The following is a 23279-nucleotide window of genomic DNA, read 5'->3' on the forward strand; positions in this document are numbered from 1 at the left end:
CTCTCTCCGCAGCACCTGGCCCACTGCCCTCTAGGGAAGCCCCTCCTTGGGTCTGACCCGCAGCCTGCTCTGACCGCCGCCCATCCTTCCCAAGCCCTTCACCTAGAGCCTGCTTCATGACAGCCATAAATAAGCTCTTCTGTCAGTGAGTGAATGAAGTGCTGGCCGTAAGGCTTGCCAGAGATGCTGGGCTTGGCTGAGAGAGGGATTCCATGTCCCTTCTCTCCGACCCTGCAGCTGAAGCGTTCCTGGGCTGGTCGGGGCAGTGCTTCCTCCCGGCGGGCACTCAGTGTTGTAGCCGGCCCTGGCCCCGCTCCCCGCGCCCACCAGGGGCCTGGGATTCTTACCGCCACAGCTTCTGAGAGGGTCAAGAGGCCCAGCCTGACAGCCCAGAGGACACTGGTTCTGATTGTTCCCTGCGTGTGGATGGGGAGTAGAAGCCAGGAGGCCAGGTATGTCTTAGTACCTCTTTAGGCCTCAGTCTTCCCATCCGGACAGTGGGTAATCTTTAGGGCAATGTTTCCCAAACCAGTGAGCTCACAGAACGACTTGCCAGGCCCTGCCCTAGGAGGTTCTGACCCAGCGGGAATGAGAGTTTTCGGGGGTTTGTGATCTCTTTTTAAATTTGAATACAGTCACACCATTATAGTAAGCCCTTTTCTTTCCCAACGGTCCCTTAATACAAATCTCACTGATCCCCACAACACTCAGCAATGCAGGCAGAGTGGGGGGTATTGGCCCCAGATGCATATGGGCAACTTTAACCTCCCAGAAAGTGCCTCTTACACTTCCTGGCCTATACACCTACCTGGATAACCAGACTTTTTCCACAATCACCCCAAGTGATGTTTGTGGTCTGGTACATTTGGGGAAATTCTACTCAAAAGACCCTCTCCAGCCCAGCCATTCTGGGAACCTGACCTCTAGACTGGGGGCTCCTTAAGGTCAAATAACTGCCCATCTGGCTCCCCGGTTCGGCTAGGCTAGTATACCCACTTACTGGGCTGGTGGGCTGGGGCACCTTGGAGAGTGAGTGTCCCAGGCCTGGGAGCTGGGTGGGCCAGGGTGGGGGGTTCCTGGGCCACCTGTGGTAGAGAGCCCAGAGCAGGGGTGACCCCGGGAGGTCCTGTGTGGAGTCCTGCGTGACCCCAGGTCATCTCCATGACTTCTCCCCCACCCCCAGGCCTCACCTGGAAATGCAGACAGGGTTGTAAGGAGTAAATTAAGGTCAGATATATAAGACTCATTTACTGGTACACCCCAGGCACCCTACTGAACGAGGGATGGATGTGAGATGGATGAGGTGACAGGCCCAGAGGTACAGGGGCAGACCCAGCCCCACACAGCCAGGAAGTGATGGCCTGGAGCTTGGACCAGACTGGCCAGCTGTATGACAGCTGACGGAATGACTTCTCTCATGAGCCTCAGTTTCCCCATCTGTCACTGGGGCTAATAAGCCCCACCCTGCCTGTCTCACTAGGAAGTTGTAAAGATCTGGAAAAAATTGAGTTACGGGGGAATATTGAGGAAAAAAAGGTTCGATGGAGTAAAATGACGGGTTTTCCTGTTTTCAGGGTGACCTGAGTGGTCATTCTGGGACTAGGAGAAGGGGACCCCCCTGCACCTTGGCACCAAGGGTGAAAACATCTTCCCCTCACCTTGGGTGATTTCTCCCTGGGGCCTGAGGCGTCCCAGGAAGCAGGAAGCACGGTGAGCAAGGGTCTGGTCTCATGGACACAACACAGCTGGCCTGGCTTCCCTGCTCAGGCTGTGTCCAGTGATCTCAGCTCTCTGGGCCTCAGTTTCTGAATCTGTGAGATGGAACCACAGTCATCATCCTGACTTGATTGGATGTTGCAGGAACCCAAGAGAGGTGGATATAGGGGAGCAGCAGCTTGACTGCCTCCAGCCCGTGTGTGCTGACCGCCGCCTAACCGGTGGCTTTGGGCCAACGCCTGGCAGAGACTTAACTGAAGCCTCCCTGCCCCCCTACAGAGCTGGTGCTAGCCCAGTTCTGAGGCAATGCTGGGGACGGGGTCCCGACTCTCCTAGTGCGCCTCTGAGTCCGTGTCCTTCATCTTTGAATGGAGACATCAGTGCCTGGCTCATGGGGCCTGGCACACAGGTGGCGCTCACCGAACAGTTCCTCTTGTTCTGGACGTGAGTCCACCCCTCTGGCTAGTAAAGTGCAGACTCTGATTTCTGGGCTTGAAGCAGGGTGAAGTGGCCCATGTTGCCACTGGGCAAAAGTGACTGTGGCCCTCACCAGGGGCTCCCTTTCTTCTGGGCTTTTATCCCACAAGGTGCCCCCTGAATGGCTGACACATAATAGGTGCTTTTTCTACCCTTTGGTCAGAAATCTCTAAGAGAACAGAGATGATGTCCTGTTCCCCACTGAGCCCCAAGTACCTAGAACAGAGCTGGTACACAGCAGGTGCTCAGTAAATGTTTGGAAATGAAGAATGAATGAACTAGAATCCAGAGGGGAAAAGCACTAGGCTGGGGGAGGGGAGCTTCATGGGCTGTTCCCGCTCTCATTTCATCCCTCCTGGGCTAATCCCCAAAGATTAACCCTGGGGACAAAGCCAGGTCGTGGCCGGCTGACCCAGGGCTCTAACATCGAAGGCTAGTGTGATCAGGTGTGCACAGGGTGTGGTGGCGTTCCGTGGAGCCCTCTACCCAAGATGGCCCTCCTGTCCCCCACCCTGGACATGGTCCTCACAGCAGTCCTCAGCCTCCTCCTCCTGATGCTGACCTTGAGCCTGCTCTGCTTCTTCACCTGCCGCCTGGCCAGGCCGCTCAGGTAGGAGAACTCACCCTGGCCTGGTGCCCTCCCTGCCAGATGTCCTGCCCTAAAGGCATCTGGCTTCTGTTTGCTCTGGTGTGATAGAGAAAGGGCAGGCACTAGGTTCTCTCCCTCTGTGGTCCGGAAACCGAGGCCTAGAGAAGTTGAGTCTGCTGGGATCGCACCTGCCGCAGACTAGCTAAGAAAACTAGGAAAATTTGCTCAGTTTCCTAAACTAAAATGGGCTAATAACACTTGCTGGCATGACTGAGATCACAGAATGTAAGCAGTTGTTAGCACAGGGATGGGTCAACATGAGTGCCCAAGAATTGCTAGGATTTTTTTATCAGTCCTATTATTCAGTCATTTGTCCTGGACCTTTTGAGATCCAGCCCAGGACTGGCTTTTTGCCCAACTCTGAGGGGTTCCCCTGCCCTCTGCCCCAGGATGCTGAGTCAGTCCTCAGAGCCAAGGCCCAGCCCCTCTGCTCCCTCTCCCGACTTGCCAAGTAGCTACTGCTCCTCCTGAGGCCAGAGCCCAGCCAGGGCACATAGCTGGGAGCCTGGTAGAGACCTGCAGCTGGGAGGTAGGGGGGCGGTGGGGCTGGCACACACCCAGAGCCTCCATTCTGAGCTGGGAGAGGCAGGTGGGCAGCCTGGCCCCTCACAGCCCCACACTGGGCCCCATGGGGCTCATCACCCACAGCTGCTCTTGGGCTGCAAGAGAGCTGACTTGGAGCCTCTGAGTGGGTGAGGGGGCCCCAAGGGGAAGCTGGAAGGGGATACTCTGGTTTTTGGAGGGTCTCCTAGATTCCCACCCTGTCTCCCTTCTAGGCAGAGGGAATGGGAGAAGGCACCAATCTGTCTCCAGGTCAGGCCCATCTCAGTGCCACGTGCCTGGGGCCAGAATTCAGAGAATTCCAGCCTGAATCCCAGGGCTCTTTATTAAGTTAGACAAATAAGACCAGTCATGCAGGCTGGAGGGTCCCTGCGGATCTCCTGGAGCCCTTCACGTGTATCAGTTCTTATTTACATGTTTTGGACCTAAGCTACAGAGAGTTGAGGAAGTCACATTTCCTGGCGCATGGTGCACCATCCTGAGCTCAGCTGTTTAATTTATTCATTTTCCTCTTCCTCCCTTCTCACCAGTACCAATCCCACAGCTCCCCAAATGTCGTCATGGTAATTTGTTCAGTTCTGCCCTTGAATTTGTGAGTGTCCTTGTAAAATACGCCATGTTCTGTATGTGAACTTGGTTTACATTTACCTACAGGGCACTGCATTTTACTCTGTTTTTCACTCAGTCCCATGATTCTAAAGTCTATCCACACTACTGTTAACTTCTAGTTTTAATACCACTGCCACCTAGATAATGCCTCCACCACCCTTTACCAATTTATTTCCCTAGTTACATGGACACAGAGGTTGCCTCCAAATCCTTACATCAAAAATTTCTCCAGTAGGTATGACAGTTCTATAGATTTTTGGTGTAAAGTCTTTATCAAGTTAAATTCTTTTTTATTTCTGTTTTTCTGAGGGCTTTTATCATATAGTTGTTTAGTTCCCCAGGCCTTCTTCCTAGATGGATCTCAAGTTTCATCAAGGCTTGAAATGCCGCCCCTTTCAAGCTTCCCAAGTATGTGCCTGTAGCAGAGACCTCTCTCCCAAAAGCTGGGTGCATATATCCAGTCCACTTGATGTCTCCATTTCTAAAAGACATCTCAGACTCAACATGACCAAAATTAGGTTTATTTTTACCCCCGAATCTATTCCACCTTACACCTCAGAACAGCACCCCAAATGCTGAAAACTGGTTTTCCTTTAAGATCAGGAACAAGATAAAGATGTCTGTTCTCTTGTATGCATCCTGGTGCTAACCAATCAATAAGGTAAGAGATAAAAAAGGCACAGAGATTGGATACAAAGATCTAGAATTCCCTATTTGTCAATGACATGTGTTGCTACATGTGGTAAGGAAGCTACATACAGTAACACAAAACTCCTAGATCTAAGAACTGAGTTTTACAAGGTCACAAGATACAAGGTCAAAACATAAAAACCAATTGTATTTTTCTATACTAGCAGCAAACAATGTAAAACAATGCTATTATAATAGCTCCTGCCAAAGTGAAATGCAGTGGGGTATCTCAGAAACATACAGGATCTGCGTGCTGACAACTACAATGAGCTAAATGCATGGAGAGACACACTGTGTTCATGATTGGAAGAATGAACATTGCAAAGATATTAACCCTCCCCAAACCAATCCACAGATTTAACACAATACTGAGCAAAATGATAGTGAGCTGGGAACAGAACCAGGGTTGCCAGGTTTAGGGATGGGAGGCTTCTGTGACAACAGAAAGACAGCACAGGGTTTTTCGGGGTGGTGGAATCATTCTGTATATCCTGATTGTGGTAGAGGTTACATGAATCTGTACATGAATTAAAGTTCAGAACCTTCATTCAACAGTTGGGGAACCAGAAGCCCCACCCTCGGGGGGTGGTGCCCCATGGTAACCTCCTCGCTGGCTCTGGAATTGGCAGCCCTGCGGTCAGAGTTGTGTATAACTCTGGGCGAGTCACTCCTTTCAAGCCTTGGTTTTCTCATCTACAAGGGAGATCAAAGGAGATCACATTCCCAGAGAGTAGTTGTTTTTCTTTTATTGAAGTATAACATACATATAGAAAAGTGTCCATTATCATAAATTGGTAGCTAGTTGGACTCAGAGGCCGAAACCACCCATGCAGCCCGCACCCAGATCAGCAGAGCTTCACCAGTGCCTCACCAGTCCCACTCCCCCTCCAGGCTCCACGTGCCCCAGTGTGGTTTTTATCCTGTGTTCTAACAGCCTCAGTTAGTTTTTGTTCTTGGTAACCATCGCCGTCACGCCCTCCGTATTCTTGGGTCTGTTTCTTCCGCTCAGCCTTATCTTCAAGATTCATCCCTGTTGTGTGGGGTTGTCGAGGATTCGTTCTCATTGTGTAGATTTCCATCTCAGGGACCCACACACGTGTATTTGTCCATCCTGCTGAAGACGGACCAGTTTTGAGGCCTTTAACAACAGGGCTGTTACCAACATTGTTGTGCATGTCCTTTGGCGACCATGTGAGCATTTCTGCTGGAGAGAAGTGGGTCAGAGGGCCTGTGTATAGTGTCGCCCTTTGGCAGCTGCCGCCTGTTTTCCAGAGTGGTGGTGCAGTCTACACCCCACCAACAGTGAGTGGATATGCTAAGTAATACCACATCTTTGTCAACACTTGGACTTGTCTGCACACACAAAGGAAGGATTTTGGGGTGATTCTTCCCTTCCTCCTACCCCTCTTCTTAACAGCACTGGCTTTGGCTTTCAACTGATGTAAATATTTACTGTGCCGAGCACTGGAGTACAGACAAACAGAGCAAAGTCCCTGCTCTCCGAAGCTCCCACTGGTGTGCAGGACAACCAAGGAAGAATGACTTTCAAAATAGGGAGGTACATGCAATGATTGACATGGCATGAAGGTCAGAGGTAGTATTTTGGAATGAGTGACCATCCTGGAGACTTCCTGAAAGAGGTGACTTCAGATTTTTAACTATTTAGAATGATCTAGTGTATATGGATATTGTATCAAATTTAAGAACTTTTCTCAGATGTTAGAATTTACTCTAGAAACATTTGGAAACTAAGGTGCAATTTTTAAAAACTAGAAACTCTCTGAAATCCCCCCAGTCTGAGTGAAGTGCCGTTAGACATAGGGTATTTCCTTCCAGTTCCCACGTGCCTGCTAAGTGGGGTTTTTAAGGAGCAATGTGGATGAAGAAAGGGATGTGCAGCTGGGCAGTGTGTTTGGTGGGTGTTTGTGCGAGGGAGTGCCGGCCAGCCCTCGCCCCTGGGCTGTGGAGGGCAGCCTGCAAGTTTCTGAGGTTGAATCAGATTACTTTTTCCAGTGGTGGAGGGGTTTCTTCTCATGACACCCCAGTGGTAGTGTGCCTCATGGCCATTCCCCGCCACAAACGGAATAATCATTTTTACCCAGGTTTTGGTGGAAGTGTTTCCCTGTGGGACTCTGGCCCTTTAATGTTTTTCATCTTCTAGCAACATTTATACACAACAAGGTCAGTACATCTCTCAGCTGCCAAAGGGGTTATCCCCATGATCCCAACACAATGGCCGCACTTTAAAAATATTCTTATGCCATTAATAAGTGCTTGTCTTAGGCAACTTAGGAAATTCAAAAATAAATAAAATGAAAATCATTCACAGTCCTGCCCAAGAAAATCACAGTTAACATTTTGGTGTATTTCCTTACCATCTTTTTTTTTTTTTTAAATAACATTTTAAAAACAAAGGCAATATCTCAACACAGAAGACATTTGGGAAATGCAGGAAAGATGATCAAAGAATATAATCAGGGTCATCTGAAATGTCGCTACCCAGAAATGGGCAGTCTTACCAGCCGATCTTTGCCTGTATGTCACTCCTACAGATTTTATATCTCTCGACCGTAAGTGGCAAGCTCTTACAGGGTTAAATGTAGCAAATATAGGTGTCCCTGTAAGAAAGGGTGGACTCTGTTTTGTCCCTGATGTGTGTGGGACACAGGTAAGTGAAAAATGAAGACTGGTGTTCTAGAACATTGCTTCACAGGTGTGGTGCAGGAGCAGCAGGGCCTGGGAGCTTGTTAGAAACAGTGAGTCCCTGTGGGAGGGAAGGGAGGTGAGTATTGGAATCTATTTTGACAGGCCTTCTGGCAGACGCCTGATGCACGCTGCAGTTTGAGAAGCGCTACACAGAAAGACTGAACTCTGGTGGGTTCTGGGTTTCAAATGGGTTGAAAATGGGGGTTCACTTGGGAAGGGGCTATTGTGTGATTAAGCTTCCTGAGGAAGGGACCACCGTCCCAGTGCCCAGCCCGTGCCTGGGCTATAGTAAGTGCTCAACAGTTAATGAATGAATCAACAAACAAGTAAGCTAAGAGCTCTTGAGCTGTGGTCCACGTGTCTTTTTGTTTGTTTGTTTGTTTGTTCAACATCCAGGATTGGAACATCAGTTAACGGCTGACCACTGCTACACACCACCTCTGCCTCCCCCCACCGCCTCCAACCGTCCATCATACCTCTGGGATCCAGAGAGAAATCAGGTCTTGGAGTTTATCATGATCTCACCATTCTTACTGCTGGCCTTTGGCACCTGCCTCGCTAGCTCCTTGGTGCCAGGTAGGACTCAGGGCACAGGCGGAGGGTGGGGAGAGCTGATGGGATAGGATGAGAGCAATGTCTACATTCAGTGTCATAGAATAATCCAAAGTATTTAAGACCTGGAAACATGTTCAGAGCAGGAAATCTCAGCTCTGCTCCGGCATGTGCTGGCATTGGGTAGGCAACTCTTTCCCTTCATTTATTTCTCTGTTCTTTAATTGGGGTTTCTATTCTCTCACCTCTAATCATCTGAAGTATAACTTATTCCATAAACTCTTTCAACTCTTGATTTTGTCCACTTCCCTCTCTCCCTCATGGTAACACATTTCCTAGTGGTTTTTAATTCTTGCTTGTGAATTCAACTTCACCAAGAGTTTTGTTTTTTGTTTCCTGTTGGAGACTCATGGAAGTGTTTCTACAGTGCAGTATTGTGTTTGATTCTTCAGCTAAATCCAGACAAGTTTTTATGTTAATATCTGGTTTTGGTTCTTCGATTAGAAATTCAAACCCTGTACTTAGACCTGGCTCAGATTTGGAATCGAGTTCCCAGTTCTCATGCTGGACTTTGTCTCCCCATCCCTACCTCAGCTCCGAGGCAGAACATGCCCCTTACCAGCCTCAATCTGTATCTGGCCTGATGCCCCAAGTGTCCCTCACCATCTCTGGTTTTCATTCCCTCTGAATTTCTGCCTCCCAGGGATTTCCCTTCCTTCTTTTCTTCCTTCTTCAAGCTCTGTAGTGTTTTTGACTGTTCGTACTTTTTTAGCATTTCAGTGTCTGTTGTGGAAGAGGAGCGCCTTCCTTTTCTGGAAGATCCCAGCTGCTGTCCCTGAGTCTTAATTTCTCTATCCATTCAGTGGAGATGATTCCTCCTCCTGATAGTTATGGTCAGGCCTATAGCAGGTGCTCTTTGGAAGAATATATTTCAACAGATGAGGCAGTTGGGGTGCAGAGAAGGGATCAGCCCTTCCCAGATCAGCAGCAGAGCTGGGGATAGACACTGAGCTGCCTGGTTCCCAAGCCGTTCCTGCCTTGGGTCCCATTGTGCCTCTTGGCATGTGTCCTTGGGGATCCAGGGTCGCTCTGGGACCAAGATCCTGCTTGTTCAGCATTCACCATCCACCTGCTGAAAGGTGAGCAGCTGGATGAGAAGAGTGAAAAGACGGAAAGGCCACAAAATGAGAAATGTTCAAATTTTCAGCCATATTTTGATATGTTTCATTTTAGCCATTCTGGTGGGTGTTGTAGTGGTATTACATTTTCTTTTTCTTTCTAATTAGGTATAACTTACAGGAGAGTGGGCTGCGACTCCTAAATGTACAGCTTGATGAGTTTTTATATATTTGTGTACATATGTAAACACCACCCAAATCAAGACACATTTCCAGTCATAGACCACCAAAGGCTTTTCTCCGCCCCTCCTAACCAGCTCCAGCCCCCAGGCCCAAGGAAGTGGCTAGGCTTAGTCCTGCCACCAGGGACTAGTTCTGCCTGTTTTGAACTTAACATAACTGGAATCAAACAGTACATACCGACTTAGCATTGTATCACGAGCATCTGTGCGTGTCATTTAATGGCCTCCAGAAACAGTGGCCTCCTGATACTCAGCAGTCCCAAAGCCATCAGCTCTGGTGAAAAAGACAGCGCTCTGCTCTTTCCAGCCTCCCAGTCTCGCAGGGAGCGAACACAGTGGGGACCTGGCAAAGGGTACCCTCTCCTGCTGAGGAGCCCCAGACGGATGTTAGCCCAGCCCTGGGGTGCCAAGCTGTGGGGGTGGAGGGCAGGCTGTAGGAGGTCAGGATGAGCAGAAGTTCATCAACCACCTGTATGGCACCCAAATGGCCCAACTCCTTGAGCAAAGTCTTGCCCCTGTGGTATGTGTGGGGAGGGGCAGGAAGGATGCGAACTAGCCCTGGGCCGCTGAGATCCCCAGTCACAACGCTGGCCCAGGGCACTTGCCTAGACCTGATCTCATTTAATCCTGACACTGCCTGTTGGTAGCTATGTTCTCCCATTTTCCTGGGCCCAGAAACTGAGTGGAAGGAACTTGTCTAAAGGCACGCAGCTGGCTGGTCCTCTAGACTCCAGCTGGGGGCTCTGCCAGGGAGGAAGTGGTGGACAAGGGTGCCAGGCCTGTGCTTGCAAGAAAAAGGGGTCCCAGGTCTGGTTTGGAGTTAGCAGTAGGGGTTGGCCTCTCTGTCATTTGCCTCATCTAATCCAGTGTTCATAATGTACGAACAGCTGTACTTGACAGGGGAGGAAATTGAGGCCCAGGGAGGTAACTCGTCCGCAGAGCTAGGACTTGGCACAGCTGTGGGCTGTCAGGCACTGTTGTGTGGTCTTTCTACTGGGGAATTGTCTACTGGGCAAGAAAGGGAAGGGGAGCATTCGTGGTTCCCAATTCTCTTCAAGATTAGGGCACAGTACGTCCTCTTTGCTAATGTATTTTAATAGGAGTGAGATTGTGTGTGGCTGTTTGAAATTTGATACCTTAAACAAAAGGCAAGTCTTGCTCTCCACCAGGGCTATTAACCTCATGGCTGAGTCAGGTTCCTGCTGAACCCAGTGTAATGAATAAGCCAAATCAACTTTATAACTGATGGCTAAATATGTCTGGGGACTCCTGCCGTTGGAAGTAGTTTGTTCTTTTGAATAGGCTGAACATTACTCTCCTAATGATGCCAGCACAGCTCATTTGCTGCCTTACCAGAATGTCTGTCCACCAGGTGGAAGGAAAGAGCGTGGGCTTTGGTGTGCAGGCCAGCGCCACCAGAACTGTGTGGGCTTGGATGAGGTGCTTGCTGTCTCTGAGCCTTCTTTCTTCCGTCTGAGACCTGGGGAGGAGACCCACAGCCCACGGGGTTGGAGGATTAGACTGCTGTATGTTTACAAGCCCCGGGACCCGCTGCCTGAGATGGGCACCTTCTGCTTCCCCCTTGAGGTCTGGGAAGCTGTCCCCACCCCCTGCCAAATAACTACCTCTCTGTGCAGAGAAAGAGAAAGACCCCAAGTACTGGAGGGACCAAGCTCAGCAGACCCTGAGAAATGCCCTGAGGCTTCAGAATCTCAATACCAATGTGGCTAAAAATGTCATCCTGTTCCTGGGAGATGGTGAGGCCTGGGGCCTGAGGGAGGGGCTGGATGAGGGCGCCTCGGGAGGGGCCCAGGGAGCCTGGCAGAGGTGAGGGAGACTGTGTTGAAGAGCCTGGGGCTTTGGGGGGCACATTAAAGAGGATGGGGCCCAAGAGGTCTTTCCTGTCAGGTGGTACCCTAAGGGTCTGGGGAGAGAAGGGAAAAGAGAGGCCACCCAGACACACGGACAGAGCCATGCTCTGGTGCCCACTGCCCAGCCTGCCTTGGCATCAAACTAGAAAGCTGTGGGTGCTGAGAGGGCTGATGGGAGAGGTGGGGGGTGCGAGAGACTGAGCACCCCCACCCTGCCTCCCTCCCACTCAGGAATGGGCGTCTCCACCGTGACAGCCGCCCGCATCCTCAAGGGTCAGCTGCACCACAGCCCTGGGGAGGAGACCAGGCTGGAGATGGACAAGTTCCCGTACGTGGCGCTCTCCAAGGTGAGCCCCAGCCTCCCACCTCTCAGAATGGCAGAAAAGGCAGGTGGAGGGCATCTGCTAGGCCTCTCAGGCCTGCTGGTAGGGTGGGCAGCCCTCCTGGCATCACTGGGGTTCCACTGGGAAATGAAGACAGCAGCAGCTGCTTCCCGAAGGTTTTAACTTGAGGGTTTTAGCTCATTGATGTAAACATCTACTGAAGTATAGCATCCGCAGACAGGAGTGCACAAGCGTAGTAAGCTTCAGTTTTCAGAAACTGCATGTCTTATAACCAGCATCCCAGTCGGGAAGCTGAACGCGAGAAAAGCCAGAGGTCCCCTCAAACCCCCTCCAGTCCTGTGCTCCCCCCCACGCGCCTGACTTCTACCACACAGACTAGCAGCTCCTGCCTTTGGACCTGGGACCAACGAAATCACACAGTACACACTCTGCGTGTGGTCTTTGCGTTTATTCTCTCCCAAGCTCTTCTGGAAATTAATGCGATTACTGATGTAAAGTGCAAGCCATTGCTTCTGGCTGGTGGTGGTGGTGGTGGTGGTAATAGGTACTAAAGATCCTCTAGACACCCTGGGTCAGGCCCTGGGCTGACATATCTTCGGCAATAGCAGGGACTGTAGTGTTTTCTGTACCGTCAAAGAGCTTCAGGCTGCTGGGGAAGGGACGCAGGCAGGTAATTTCAGGGTCTCTGCTAGAGGTCTGAATGGGGGCCTTCCCATGTCCCCATTCCAGACCCTGCTCCCCCCTGCCTTTCTCTTTCCCCAGCCCCTCCCCACCTTCAAGAACCGCCCCCCTCCCTCTCCCCCATCCCGGACTCACGTTCCCCCTTGCCAGTTCCTGTAGCTCCAGACCTAGGGAGGGACCTGAGCTGACCCAGCCCTACTCCTTGGCCACATGCTCTGGAGATTTGCCTACTGCCCCTTCCCGCTGCCCTGGCTGCCAGGGCACAAGGAGCGGATGCAGGCAGCAGGCAGCAAGCTCATAGTGTGGCTCTGGGGCGGCCTCGGTGGGCTGCAGGAGGCCCCTCTGTGTCACCGACAGCCCAGGTGCCGCGGCCAGCTCCTGACTCTGCTTTCCACCGCAGACATACAACACCGACGCCCAGGTCCCCGACAGTGCAGGGACCGGCACTGCCTACTTGTGCGGGGTGAAGGCCAACGAGGGCACCTTGGGGGTAAGCGCAGCGGTGCAGCGGGGCCAGTGCAACACCACGCAGGGGAACGAGGTCACCTCCATCCTGCGCTGGGCCAAGGAGGCTGGTGAGTGGAGGTGGCGGCGGGAGAGGGGCCCGGCTCTGTGACCTGTCTGGGCCTCAGTCTTTCTGACTGAGTAATGGGGATGGCATAGAAAAGGTAGGCTCTCCAGAGCTGTTTGAGCTCTGATGTTCTGGATATCTGTGAAGTACTCATGGAATCCCTTCCGTGACACAGGGCAGGCTAGCAGTTTATGTGGGCTCTCATTGCCCTGGGTCTGTTTTTTGCCTATAAAATGGGCATGGAAACATAGCCCCCTCACAGGTTTGGTGTGAGGAAGGTAAGGGCCTAGCCCCGTGCTAGCCCCTTGGGAGTTAGTAAGTGCCTCCTCCTTCCTTCCGCCTCAGAATTGGGAGGCCCAGGTCCATCCCCCGGGAACCTGCAGTTGGGGTGTGAGGCTGGCTGACAGGTGACAGAAGCACACCCGGAGAGCCCTGAGGAGGTGCCCCTGTGTTCTGGCAGGACACCTGGGGCTTCTGCAGTGGTGGGGCTCTGGGGGGGCCCTTGATGGAGGGGGATTGCAGCCCAAGTGCTCTCAGCTCAAGGGCTCTCGGGAGGTGGGAGGGTCACAGAAGCAGAGGGTCTGAGCTGCCAGGATGCTTGGAAGCCACCCCACCACCCACCTCATGCTTTAATACAGTGCAGAGACTGAGGCCCAGGCAGTCGGTGGAGCTGACGGGAGGCCAGTCTTTAGCTGGGAGAGGGAGGGACAAAGCCGGCCCGTCCTCCCCCACACCCCAGGGAAATCTGTGGGCATTGTGACCACCACACGAGTGAACCACGCCACCCCCAGCGCCGCCTACGCCCACTCTGCTGACCGAGACTGGTACTCAGACAACGAGATGCCCCCAGAGGCCCTGAGCCAGGGCTGCAAGGACATCGCCTACCAGCTCATGCATAACATCAAGGACATTGAGGCAAGTATGGGGGTGCGGCCAGAGGGGGACAGACGGGCTTGTGAGGCAGGTCCTCTGACGGGCCTGAGGCATCAGGATGAGGCTGGCCCCCCCACACTCCTGGGAGGGCTCCCAGCCCACTGGGGGATTTGTGGCTGGGGCAGGGAGGCACTGTAGGATTTCTCCAGGGTGGAGCTGAGGGATAAACTCTTATGTGGCCTCCACCGTGCCTCAAAAACTAGGCACCCAGGGATTATTCCGTAATAAGTGGTGCTAAGTTTCCCCCACCAAGCGTGGGGAGGTGGGGGTGACATGGTGGCCCGGTGGCCGTCTGAGGGGAGTACCAGCTCTGCACATTCCCATGTGCACAGACAGGCAGGTGTCCCAGCCTGCTCAGAGAAAAGTGTGGACAGTGGTTAGTTAGTGTCAGCTCTCTTTTTGAAACTTTCTCGGTTCAAATTCTTACCATGCTGTTTGCCAGCTGTGTGACCTTGGACCAGTTGCTTAACTTCTCAGAGCCTTCCTTTTTACAACTCCTTTGTGAAACATACTTATCTTGTAAGCCCATCATAAGATACAAATAAAAGAGTCCCTGTAGATTTTGGTACAGTGCCTGACACCCAGTGGGTGCTTAGAAAGTGGTAGCATTTGTTCGTGAGCCACATATCCCTGCCTGAAACGCAGGCACCCACCACAGCGTACGTAGCAGGCTCATGTATGCGGGCGCCCATGTGCAGCCCGGATGTTATCCACCTGGGGCTCAGATGGGCCCCTGCTCTGTTCTTAAATGAGAGCCTCTGGCTTGTTCCTTTTTCAGGCTCTTACCACCTACTGCTGGGGGCTGGTGAGGGGGTAAGGGCACTGCCCCCCTGAACTTAGGATGGTGGTTCAGTGAGGCTCAGTAAGCCCCCAGGTCCGCACTCCCCGCCTCACCAGTTTCTACCCCCACTAGATGGACTCGCCGGCTCCCAGACCTGCCATCTGCCTCCCATGGAATTCTCCCAGCTTCTGACCCTCCACCAAGTCATGACTTCCCTTTTCCCAGCAGTGGGCTGAGTGCTCTCTTTTGGGGGACAAACTGCCCTGTTGACCCTCCTTGTGAGCATATATCTGAGGCAAAGACATCATCCTGATTTTCCTCCAACTGATGTGTCCTGGGGCAAATTCCTTTCCTTCCCTGAACCTCTGTTTCCCCTCCTGGACAACAAGAACAGAGAGCCCCACTTGTTCTCCTTCCCCCCCAGGACCACGGCAGGCTGAGATGAGGTCATGGACATGAGAACATTGGTTGTACACGCATAGGGTGTAATTACGGCGCTGCTGTTCAGAGGGATTTAAAGGGAGTGGCCTGAAAGGGGGATAGGAGCTTAAAGGAAGGGGCAGATGGCAGGGACGGGGGACCTCGGTGGCCACGGAGGACAAGCAAGGGCATGAGAGAGGAGGGGGGCCAGGCAAGGGTGCCGCCTTCTCTTATTTGCCTCTTCTCCCCTGTCTGTTCCTGTCTCACCACCCCAAAGACCCTCAGCCCCCAGGCCGCACATGAAACAAAAATCCTGGTGTCTGCCCTGAAAATAAATATCTTTTGCTAAAAAAAATAGAGAAAAAGACACAAACCCAAACCCCAAAGCCAAACAGCAAGTCTGTTATTTGGGAGTTTAATGAGTGTGTGAAGTCCCTGCCAGGGCTGGAGATGATGAGGCTCCAGGCAAGAAGATTGGGGGCTTCATTTTCCACTCTGAAAATGGCAAGGGGTTATGTTCTGTGGGAACAAGGTGGGGGCACAAGGGGCCAGTGACCCGGGGTCCCCTGCTCCCTCTGCCCCTCACAGGTGCCCTGCCCCCAGGGCCCCTGGCTGGAGCCGGTGGTGAGGAGCTTGCCTCCGAGGGAAGGCTCTGGTCTCCACCACTTGTGCAGTGAGCACCCCCGCCCCACTGCATTCTGCATTTCCTCCTGTGACAGTCCGGTGGGTGGGTGTGATTTCCATTTTATAGTTAAGGAAACTGAGGCTCCGAGAGGTTAAGTGCCAGCCCTTGGTCAATACGAATAGAATCTGGCTCCAAACCCATCTGACTCCCACTGGCGGGACCTTTCCAGGTCCCCGTGATGCGGGCTGGTCCTGGGCCGCTTCCCCCACCTCTGCTGTCGGCCTGGAGTCCTGGCTCCCTCTCCACCCCACAGAACCTAGGTTCTGAGTAGGGAAGGGAATGGAGTGGACGGTGGAGAAGGCCCCTTAGGCAAGGATCCGAGGCCAGCCGTACTGGGCACTGCTCTCCCAAGGTGTCAGCCAGGGGCAGCGGCCTGGCCTGATGCCCGCGGTGACAGCAGGACAGCAATGTGGTGGTCACCGCAGGCGGCGGCTGTTATGCTCTTGGCCCCATTTTAAAAATAGTCAGGACTTCAAACAAGGACTCCCAAGGAAAACAAATAGTCCCGCGTCTGTCCGCCCCCGCATGCCAGCCGCGGTGGGTAAAATTAGCCTGGCGGTGACTACACAGACGTGAGCACCGGCCGCTGTTTGCCCAGGGTCCCAGCTGGGCTGCCCCACGACTTCCCTGGCTGAGGCTTCTCACCCGCGGGCATTCTGCCTCCCACTGTAGGAAGAGCAGGCTCTTGAAGTCCTGGTCGTGGGTTCCGTGGAGGCAGCAGGGCCGCGGTGCCAGGTTGGAGAAGGCTTGGGTTTGAATCCTGGCTCTGCTCTTTACTAGCTGTGTGGCCTTGGGCGAAAGAAGTCACATTTCTGTGCCCATTTCCTTACTTGGAAAATGGGGACCTAGTTCCCTTGAGGCCTTGATATCAAGTTGCCTAAGATAATGTATCTGAAGCACTTAGTGCCCGATGTGCCGTGAGCACCCAGGAGATGGTATTGTTCTTACACACGTGGGAGTTAGGTGTCAGGCTTCTGGAAAGCCAGGTCAGGGGAGGTAATCAGTAGCCCCAAACCACAGTCCCCCCTGATTTCACCTCCCCAAGCTGGTAAAGTGGGGGATTTCACCTCCCCAAGCTGCTCAGGGTAGGCAGCGTGGACTGAACCCAGAACTCACCAAGCTAGAGAAATACCACACCGTCCCCAGGACCGCCGGGAGCCCAGCCCTCCAGGAGGGAGCCACGGGGGCTCTGGGACGTGGGTCTTGGAAACCTGGGGTACTAATGATTCCTGTTCCCTTAAGGTGATTATGGGAGGTGGTCGGAAATACATGTTCCCCAAGAATAGAACTGATGTGGAACATAAGATGGACGAGAAGTCCAGGGGAACAAGACTGGACGGCCTGAACCTCATCGACATCTGGAAGAGCTTCAAGCCAAGACACAAGGTAGCCCATTCAGGGCCATGGGGCTGCAGGGCCAGCCTGTAGGGTGCGGCTGGGAGACCCCTCTCTGGATCTGTCTTGGCCTCTGTAAAATGGGGGTCTTAATTCTTCCCTCCACGGGCTCAAATGGCTGTAACAGATATGAATGACACATAGTAGGCGATCACCCAATTCCTTCCTTCAGGAGAGGGCATCTGAGAGCCAGGCACTGAGGCAGAAAGTAGGCGGAGGAATAACCTGCGTGGACATTCAGTCCACCTTGGCCCGTGCTGTGTGCAGAGCCCCTGGCTGGGTGTGAGGTCCAAAGGATGAATCAGGAAATGCAGAACATTGCTTGGATGGGAGGCCCAGGACTTACAGGAACCCAGAGGGGACAGACCACAAAGGAGGGGCTGAGAAGCCCTGAGGAAGGAGGGAGGGAGGCAGGACCGGGAGGATCTTACAGCAGAGGTGGCAGGGAGGGGAGCGTGGGAGCCAGGGTGTGAGGCGGAGCCCTCTCTGCAGCGACTTGGCTTTAGCCAGAGCAAGGGCACGTGCTGGGGGCGGGAGGCCGGAGCCTGGGAAGGGCCACTCTGGTGGCCACTGGGCCTGGGACAGCTGGGGTCTGGAAATGACTGTGGTCAGCGTCGAAGACAGTGGGGAGCAGCCTGGCAGCCACTTTGATGTCACTCCGGAGTTGGGTTTCTGAGGGTCCGGGACTGGCCCTTGGGGATGCCTGGTGGGATGGGGCTGGGCCAGGCCATGGCCCACAGGGTTGGTGGGTAGGCCTGCACCACTGTGAGCATTTTCCATTCCTCTGAGTCAGCTCAGGCTGGGCCAGAGCCTCTTCCAGGCCCAGGCCAGAGGCACACTGCACCCCCAGCCTCAGGTCCTTTATGTGGAACCTGGGTCCGGTGCTTAATCCTTCTTGTCCAGGCAGGGTGCTCACCTTGGAGCTCAGTCTAGACCCCAAGAGTGAGGGACAGGACCCACACCACTGGACCAGACAGGGCATCACGGTGGGTCCCAGAGACCATACCTGCTGCAGACACACCCTAACAGTGGGTTCTAGTCGGTCTCACTCTTACCGCTTATGTGTCACCTGTGTGTCAGTGTCCTCGTCTGTAAAATGGAATAATGGCACTTCCCTTATATGACTGGTATGAGAATTGAGTGAGATAACAGGAGAACCACTGAAGTGGGGCAGGGGAGCCCCACCTTCCTAACCTCACACTCCTTCCCATAGCAACCCCTGAGGTTTGAAAACCACCGATCCCAGTGCCATTGTCCAGAGAAGGCAGGGGGCTCTCCTAAGGACACACAGCTGATTCCTGGCAGTGCCAGGACCCCTAGTCCAGGCCCCGAGTGGTGCCATCTACAGACAAGTCCTCCTGTGGCCTCCCTGGCCTGGGCAAGCAGCACTTCCTTTAGCATTCTCTTAGATGGGGTCCCCGGGGCAGAGCTAAGCCTTTGCTGCCTCCCTGCCTCACACAACTGCCAGAACACACACAGCCCATGCCCCACGATCCCTCCTGCTGCCTGGAACTCTGCTTCCCGATCCCAGGCTGATCAGTTCCTACTTGGCCTCCAGGGTCCCTTAGGACATCACCTCTACCAGGAAGCCCTCCCTGATCCTGCCTCTGGTTTCACGGTGCCCTCTGGTCTCTCAGAATTCTCATCGCCTTGCACCAGAATTGCCTACTTGTTCTTGTAGACAGGGCTGGGAGGTCTTCGTGGAGGGGTTATTCAATAACTGAAGGAAACAAATGCATGCCCTAGCCTCTGAGACCAGCTGGGATCGGTCCTTACGACACCCCCGGCCCCAGCGTGGCTGACACAGGCACTTCCTCCTAGCACTCTCACTACGTCTGGAACCGCACTGAACTCCTGGCCCTGGACCCCCACACCGTGGACTACCTCTTGGGTAAGTGGAGGGGGTGGAGTGGAGCACAGCTGGGTGCTCTGGGCTGGGCTGTGAGTCCTGGGCAAGGCCTCAGCCTGCCCTCCTACTTGGGCACCTTTGATCTCCTGCTCCAGGATCTGGGAGGGGTGAGGAAGGGGTTCTGGCTCATAGAATGAGGCCTGAAATCTGGCTGTGCAGGATGACTAACCCCCTTGAGCACAAAGGGAAACTGAAGTTTGGAGAAGGGAAGTGACCGGTGGCATGCCACACAGCTGATTAGAGCTATGGCCCAGATGACGGAACCTTGGCCGGAGCTGGGACTTAACACAGATCCCAGGCGGTGGGACAGGGGCCTGGAACCAGCGTTCCTGTGTGGCCAGGGCAGAAACCAGCCAGGTTGTCTCTGCTGGTCTTGACTGGGGGTTGCCCCCAGGGAATGGGGAGCAGGTAAGGAGCTCAGGGGAAGCTCTGGGCTTGGTAGAAGAGACGCTGACCACCACTGAGCAGACATCTGGATCCTCTTTCCCACCTGGCTGTTGAGCCCAGCATAACAAGTTATCCCCAAACTTTAAATAAGTTTAAATCTTGATCTGGGTGTGTCTTTGGAGATTATGGGCTCAGAGCTGGGTACCTGGAGGATTCTCCCACCCCTCCACCAGCACCAGCACCACCACACACACACACACACTCACTCAATCACTCACTTGTACCAGCCCCTTGCTTGCCTGGGTACCCACCCCATACCACACACAGGCTGTGCAGGTATCCTCTTAGCATGACTGTTCCACTCATGGATCCCAGAATCAGAGTACTGGGTTCAAATCCCACTTCACTACCCATGAACTGTGCAACCTTGGGGAAGAGCTTTCCCCTCTGTGCCTCAGTTTTCTCTTCTATAAATGGAAATAATGACTCTTCTATAATAAATTGGCATGACACCATTTTTTCAGATATTATAAAATTGTGTGTTCCATATGGATAGAAGAGAATGTCTATTAAGACTTGCTGTATAAAAATTTTTAAAATTTTTGAATGATTGACAGATCCAATAAATTTTTTTCTCAATTGAAAAAAGAAATGGGCATAATGATAGGGCCTACCTTAGGGTTGTCATTAGGACAGATGAGCTAAGGAAGGCATTGCATAAGTTACCTCTTGCTGCATAACAAGTTATCCCCAAACTTTACACAAGTTTACAGCAAGAGTAAACATTTATTAACATGGTTTCTTTGGGTCAGGGATTTGGGAGTGGCTGAAGTGAGGCTCTCCTGAGGTCGCAGTCATCTGAAGCCCTGACTGGGGCTGGGCCTTCCAAGGTGGCTTGCTCACATGACCAGCAAGTTGGTGCAGACTGTTGGCAGGAGGCCTTGGTTCCTTGCCACATGGATCTCTCCTTAGACCTGCTGGAATGTTCTCACTTCATGGCAGCTGGCTTCCTCCAGAAATCTAAGAGTATGCATAATGTTCTGGCCTGGAGTCACATACTGTCACCTCCACAGTATTCTACAGGATACACAGGCTAGTCCTAGCCAGTGTGTTTGGGGGGCATATGAGGGCATGAATTCCAGGAGGTATCTTGGAGGCTGTGCCCATGTGCTTCCTACGCACTGAGAATGACACAGGTGAGCGCTCTGTTCATTGGAGTTCTTGTTCCACTGCACACACTCTCAAGAAGGGGCAGGGTGCTCTGGAAGGCCATCCAGGACCAGAAACGCCACCCTGATTCACGTGGAACCTGTGGTATGGGCAGAGAATGGATCACTATAAGAGAAAACCAAGCTCAGCAAACACAAGGGGCCGTGACCCCAAACATGCTATTTCACTGCACGGGGCACTGTCCTTCAGACCGGCCTGTGAATGACATATAAATACCCCAGCTGCCCCCCAGAGCCCGGGGCGTGGTCCTCTCCTTCCTCCACCCCAGCTTCCGCATGGGGAGCCCGTGCTACCGGGGACACACCAGGTTCCTTGGAGGCCCTCCTGGCAGGGTCCCGAGCTCTCCTCCCCGCTCCATGTCCTCCCTGTCCTCCCCAGGTCTCTTTGAGCCTGGGGATCTGCAGTACGAGCTGAACAGGAACAACGTGACGGACCCGTCGCTCTCCGAAATGGTGGAGACGGCCATCAAGATCCTGAGCAAAAACCCCAAGGGCTTCTTTTTGCTGGTAGAAGGTAGGGGTCCCGGCCTGGCTACAGGGCTGCTGCCTGGGAGCTTCTCCATACACAGCCCTGGCCTCAGGGGTCGGTGTGGTCCAGCTCCTGAAGACAACTGTCCAGCTCTGGGGTGAGGGGAATATTCCTTCAGAAAAGATGTGTTGTGCATGGTGTTGAAACTCCCAGCCCAAAAAGCTTTCTCCTTGGGCACAGAGATGGCGTATCCAGCTCACTCGTCCAGGAAGGCTTCCTGGGAGAGGAGGTGGGTGTCTTCTTTGGGCGGCCTCCTTAGCTTCATTCCTCCTCAAAGACGAATCAGCAGGCACGGGTAGACATCTGTGCTCTGAGCAGCCGCCTGGCTGGGCTCTGCAGGGCCCTCTGCAGATGCCCGTTGGCCTGCTGGAGCTCTCACAGCTGGACAGCAGGCATTTGCTGTTGTTTACTAGGCACACGTGGGGCCAAGATCGGATTCATGAATCGTATGCCTGAGGGGAGCAGGCCCAGGACAGGCTCTGGGATGTCTTGGGGTCCCTCAGACAGAGGGCCAGGCTCTCTGGGAGTTGGCTTGCTGTATACCATTTCTCACTGGGCTTCCCGGCACTGTTGCAAGGCCCTGGAGGCAGATTCGGGTTCTTGTCCCAGGGCTGCCATCCGCTGGCTGTATGACCTCTACGCGTACCTGTCCCTAAAATGAGGCCAAAAATAGTCATAGGAGGCTTATTAGCATCCACTGAGTTAAAGACATAAAGTACTTGGAACACAGCCCAGCAGAGAATAAATCCTGAGTGTTTCTATTATTATAATTATGATTACACAATAGCGAAGTCAATAACAATAGGAAGCATGAGGAAGTGATAAAGTTTCCAGAATCTTCCAAAATTCTAACAGCCATTGTCTTCTGCGGCTTCTGATGTGGCCTCACAGCTCTGCGTGCTCTACTCATACACACATACGCACGCGCTCACGCCCCTCCACCTCCCAGAGGCCAGTGGCCACCGGTTCAGTTTGTCTGCTTTCTTGCCAAACCCTGGGGTTCCTTCTCAAGCGCGGCTGTCTCAGCCTGGCCTGGAACAGGCCTCTGACGCCAAAGACCCAGCCAGGAACCAGCAGCGCTGAGAGTGGGCTCCCCTGGAAGCGGGCCTCTTTGTGACCGTTCCAAGACGCACAACAAAGGGAGGACACACCCAGCCAGACCGCCAGGCCAGAGGATGAGGCTCAGCTAGTGGGAAGGGAGGGTGGCCAGGTGCCCGGGCTCCAGACCCTCAGCCAGGAGTGCCCGCCCAGGCATCCTCCTCCTGTTACAGGTGCGAGGGGCCCCCCCAGGTGACAGCTGTGACCTGTAAGCCTCCTGCACTCACCTGGGGGAGGAGGCACAAGATTCACGCCTCAACAGGCCTTGATGAAGGCCTGCCCTGGGCACTGGGTAGGCCCCAAGGGCTTTCGTTACTCTGAGTGTGCTTCTGCCCAGAGGGCATGTATTCAGAGTGGAGGTGGAAAAACAAGGTGTCACCCCTGTATTCAAGTCCCAGCAAATCCCACCTTGGGCGCATCACTTCCTCAACTCCAGGTTTTAGTTGCTGCATCTGTAAGTGGAGCTGAGCGTACCCATCCCTGCCTGGGATTGTGAAGGGGAACAAGACACCAGCTTGTTATGCCTGGCACCTGGCAGGCACTCAGTCATGCTGGCTCCCCTCCCTGACCGAGGTCTTCAGGGACTCCTCCAAACAGCTAAAGAGGTGGTACTGGGAGAAGTGTGGGTGATGGAAAGAGCCCAAGCTTTTCAGTCAGGGATCTGCTTTACATCCTGGGTCGCGCTGTCTGTGCCTGGGGCCCTTGGTCCAGCAGCTTGCCCTCCCCAAGCCATAAAGGTGGAATGGCTGTGTAAAGTGCCTCATGTGGTGCCCGACACCTGGTAGTGGTAGTTCCCCATTGAAGGAAGGTCAGTCCGGCAGCAGTGTGTTAGGCCTGGAGGTCCAGGTCTTCCCTCCTCCCTCACCCAAGCCTCTGCCTTGGTATCTCAAGGAGGTAGGATTGACCACGGGCACCACGAGAGCAAGGCCAAGCAGGCCCTGCACGAGACAGTGGAGATGGACCAGGCCATTGGGCTGGCGGGCTCCATGACCTCCCCGGAAGACACACTGACCGTTATCACTGCTGACCACTCCCACGTCTTCACCTTTGGCGGGTACACCCACCGAGGCAACTCCATCTTTGGTAGGTGGGCTTCCATTGGAGGCGCTCCCAGGACCTGCCCATC

The 23279-nt window shown here is 53.5% G+C and overlaps 1 protein-coding gene across 2 annotated transcripts in view; it reads left to right on the forward strand.

Moving 5' to 3' along the window:
* Window positions 1-23279, forward strand: part of ALPL (alkaline phosphatase, biomineralization associated) — a 58776-nt gene that overhangs the window by 33780 nt on the left and 1717 nt on the right. For both annotated transcript variants that reach the window (XM_057499812.1, XM_036914561.2), the window contains exons 2-10: window positions 7805-7984; window positions 10958-11077; window positions 11423-11538; window positions 12617-12791; window positions 13527-13702; window positions 16849-16992; window positions 18823-18892; window positions 20906-21040; window positions 23045-23236. In XM_057499812.1, the coding sequence (XP_057355795.1) occupies window positions 7924-7984; window positions 10958-11077; window positions 11423-11538; window positions 12617-12791; window positions 13527-13702; window positions 16849-16992; window positions 18823-18892; window positions 20906-21040; window positions 23045-23236 (1189 nt within the window). In that variant the 5' untranslated portion in view covers window positions 7805-7923. The remainder of the gene's footprint in view (window positions 1-7804; window positions 7985-10957; window positions 11078-11422; window positions 11539-12616; window positions 12792-13526; window positions 13703-16848; window positions 16993-18822; window positions 18893-20905; window positions 21041-23044; window positions 23237-23279) is intronic.

This window comes from Manis pentadactyla, chromosome 4 (assembly GCF_030020395.1).
Source record: "Manis pentadactyla isolate mManPen7 chromosome 4, mManPen7.hap1, whole genome shotgun sequence".
NCBI classification, from domain to species: domain Eukaryota; kingdom Metazoa; phylum Chordata; class Mammalia; order Pholidota; family Manidae; genus Manis; species Manis pentadactyla.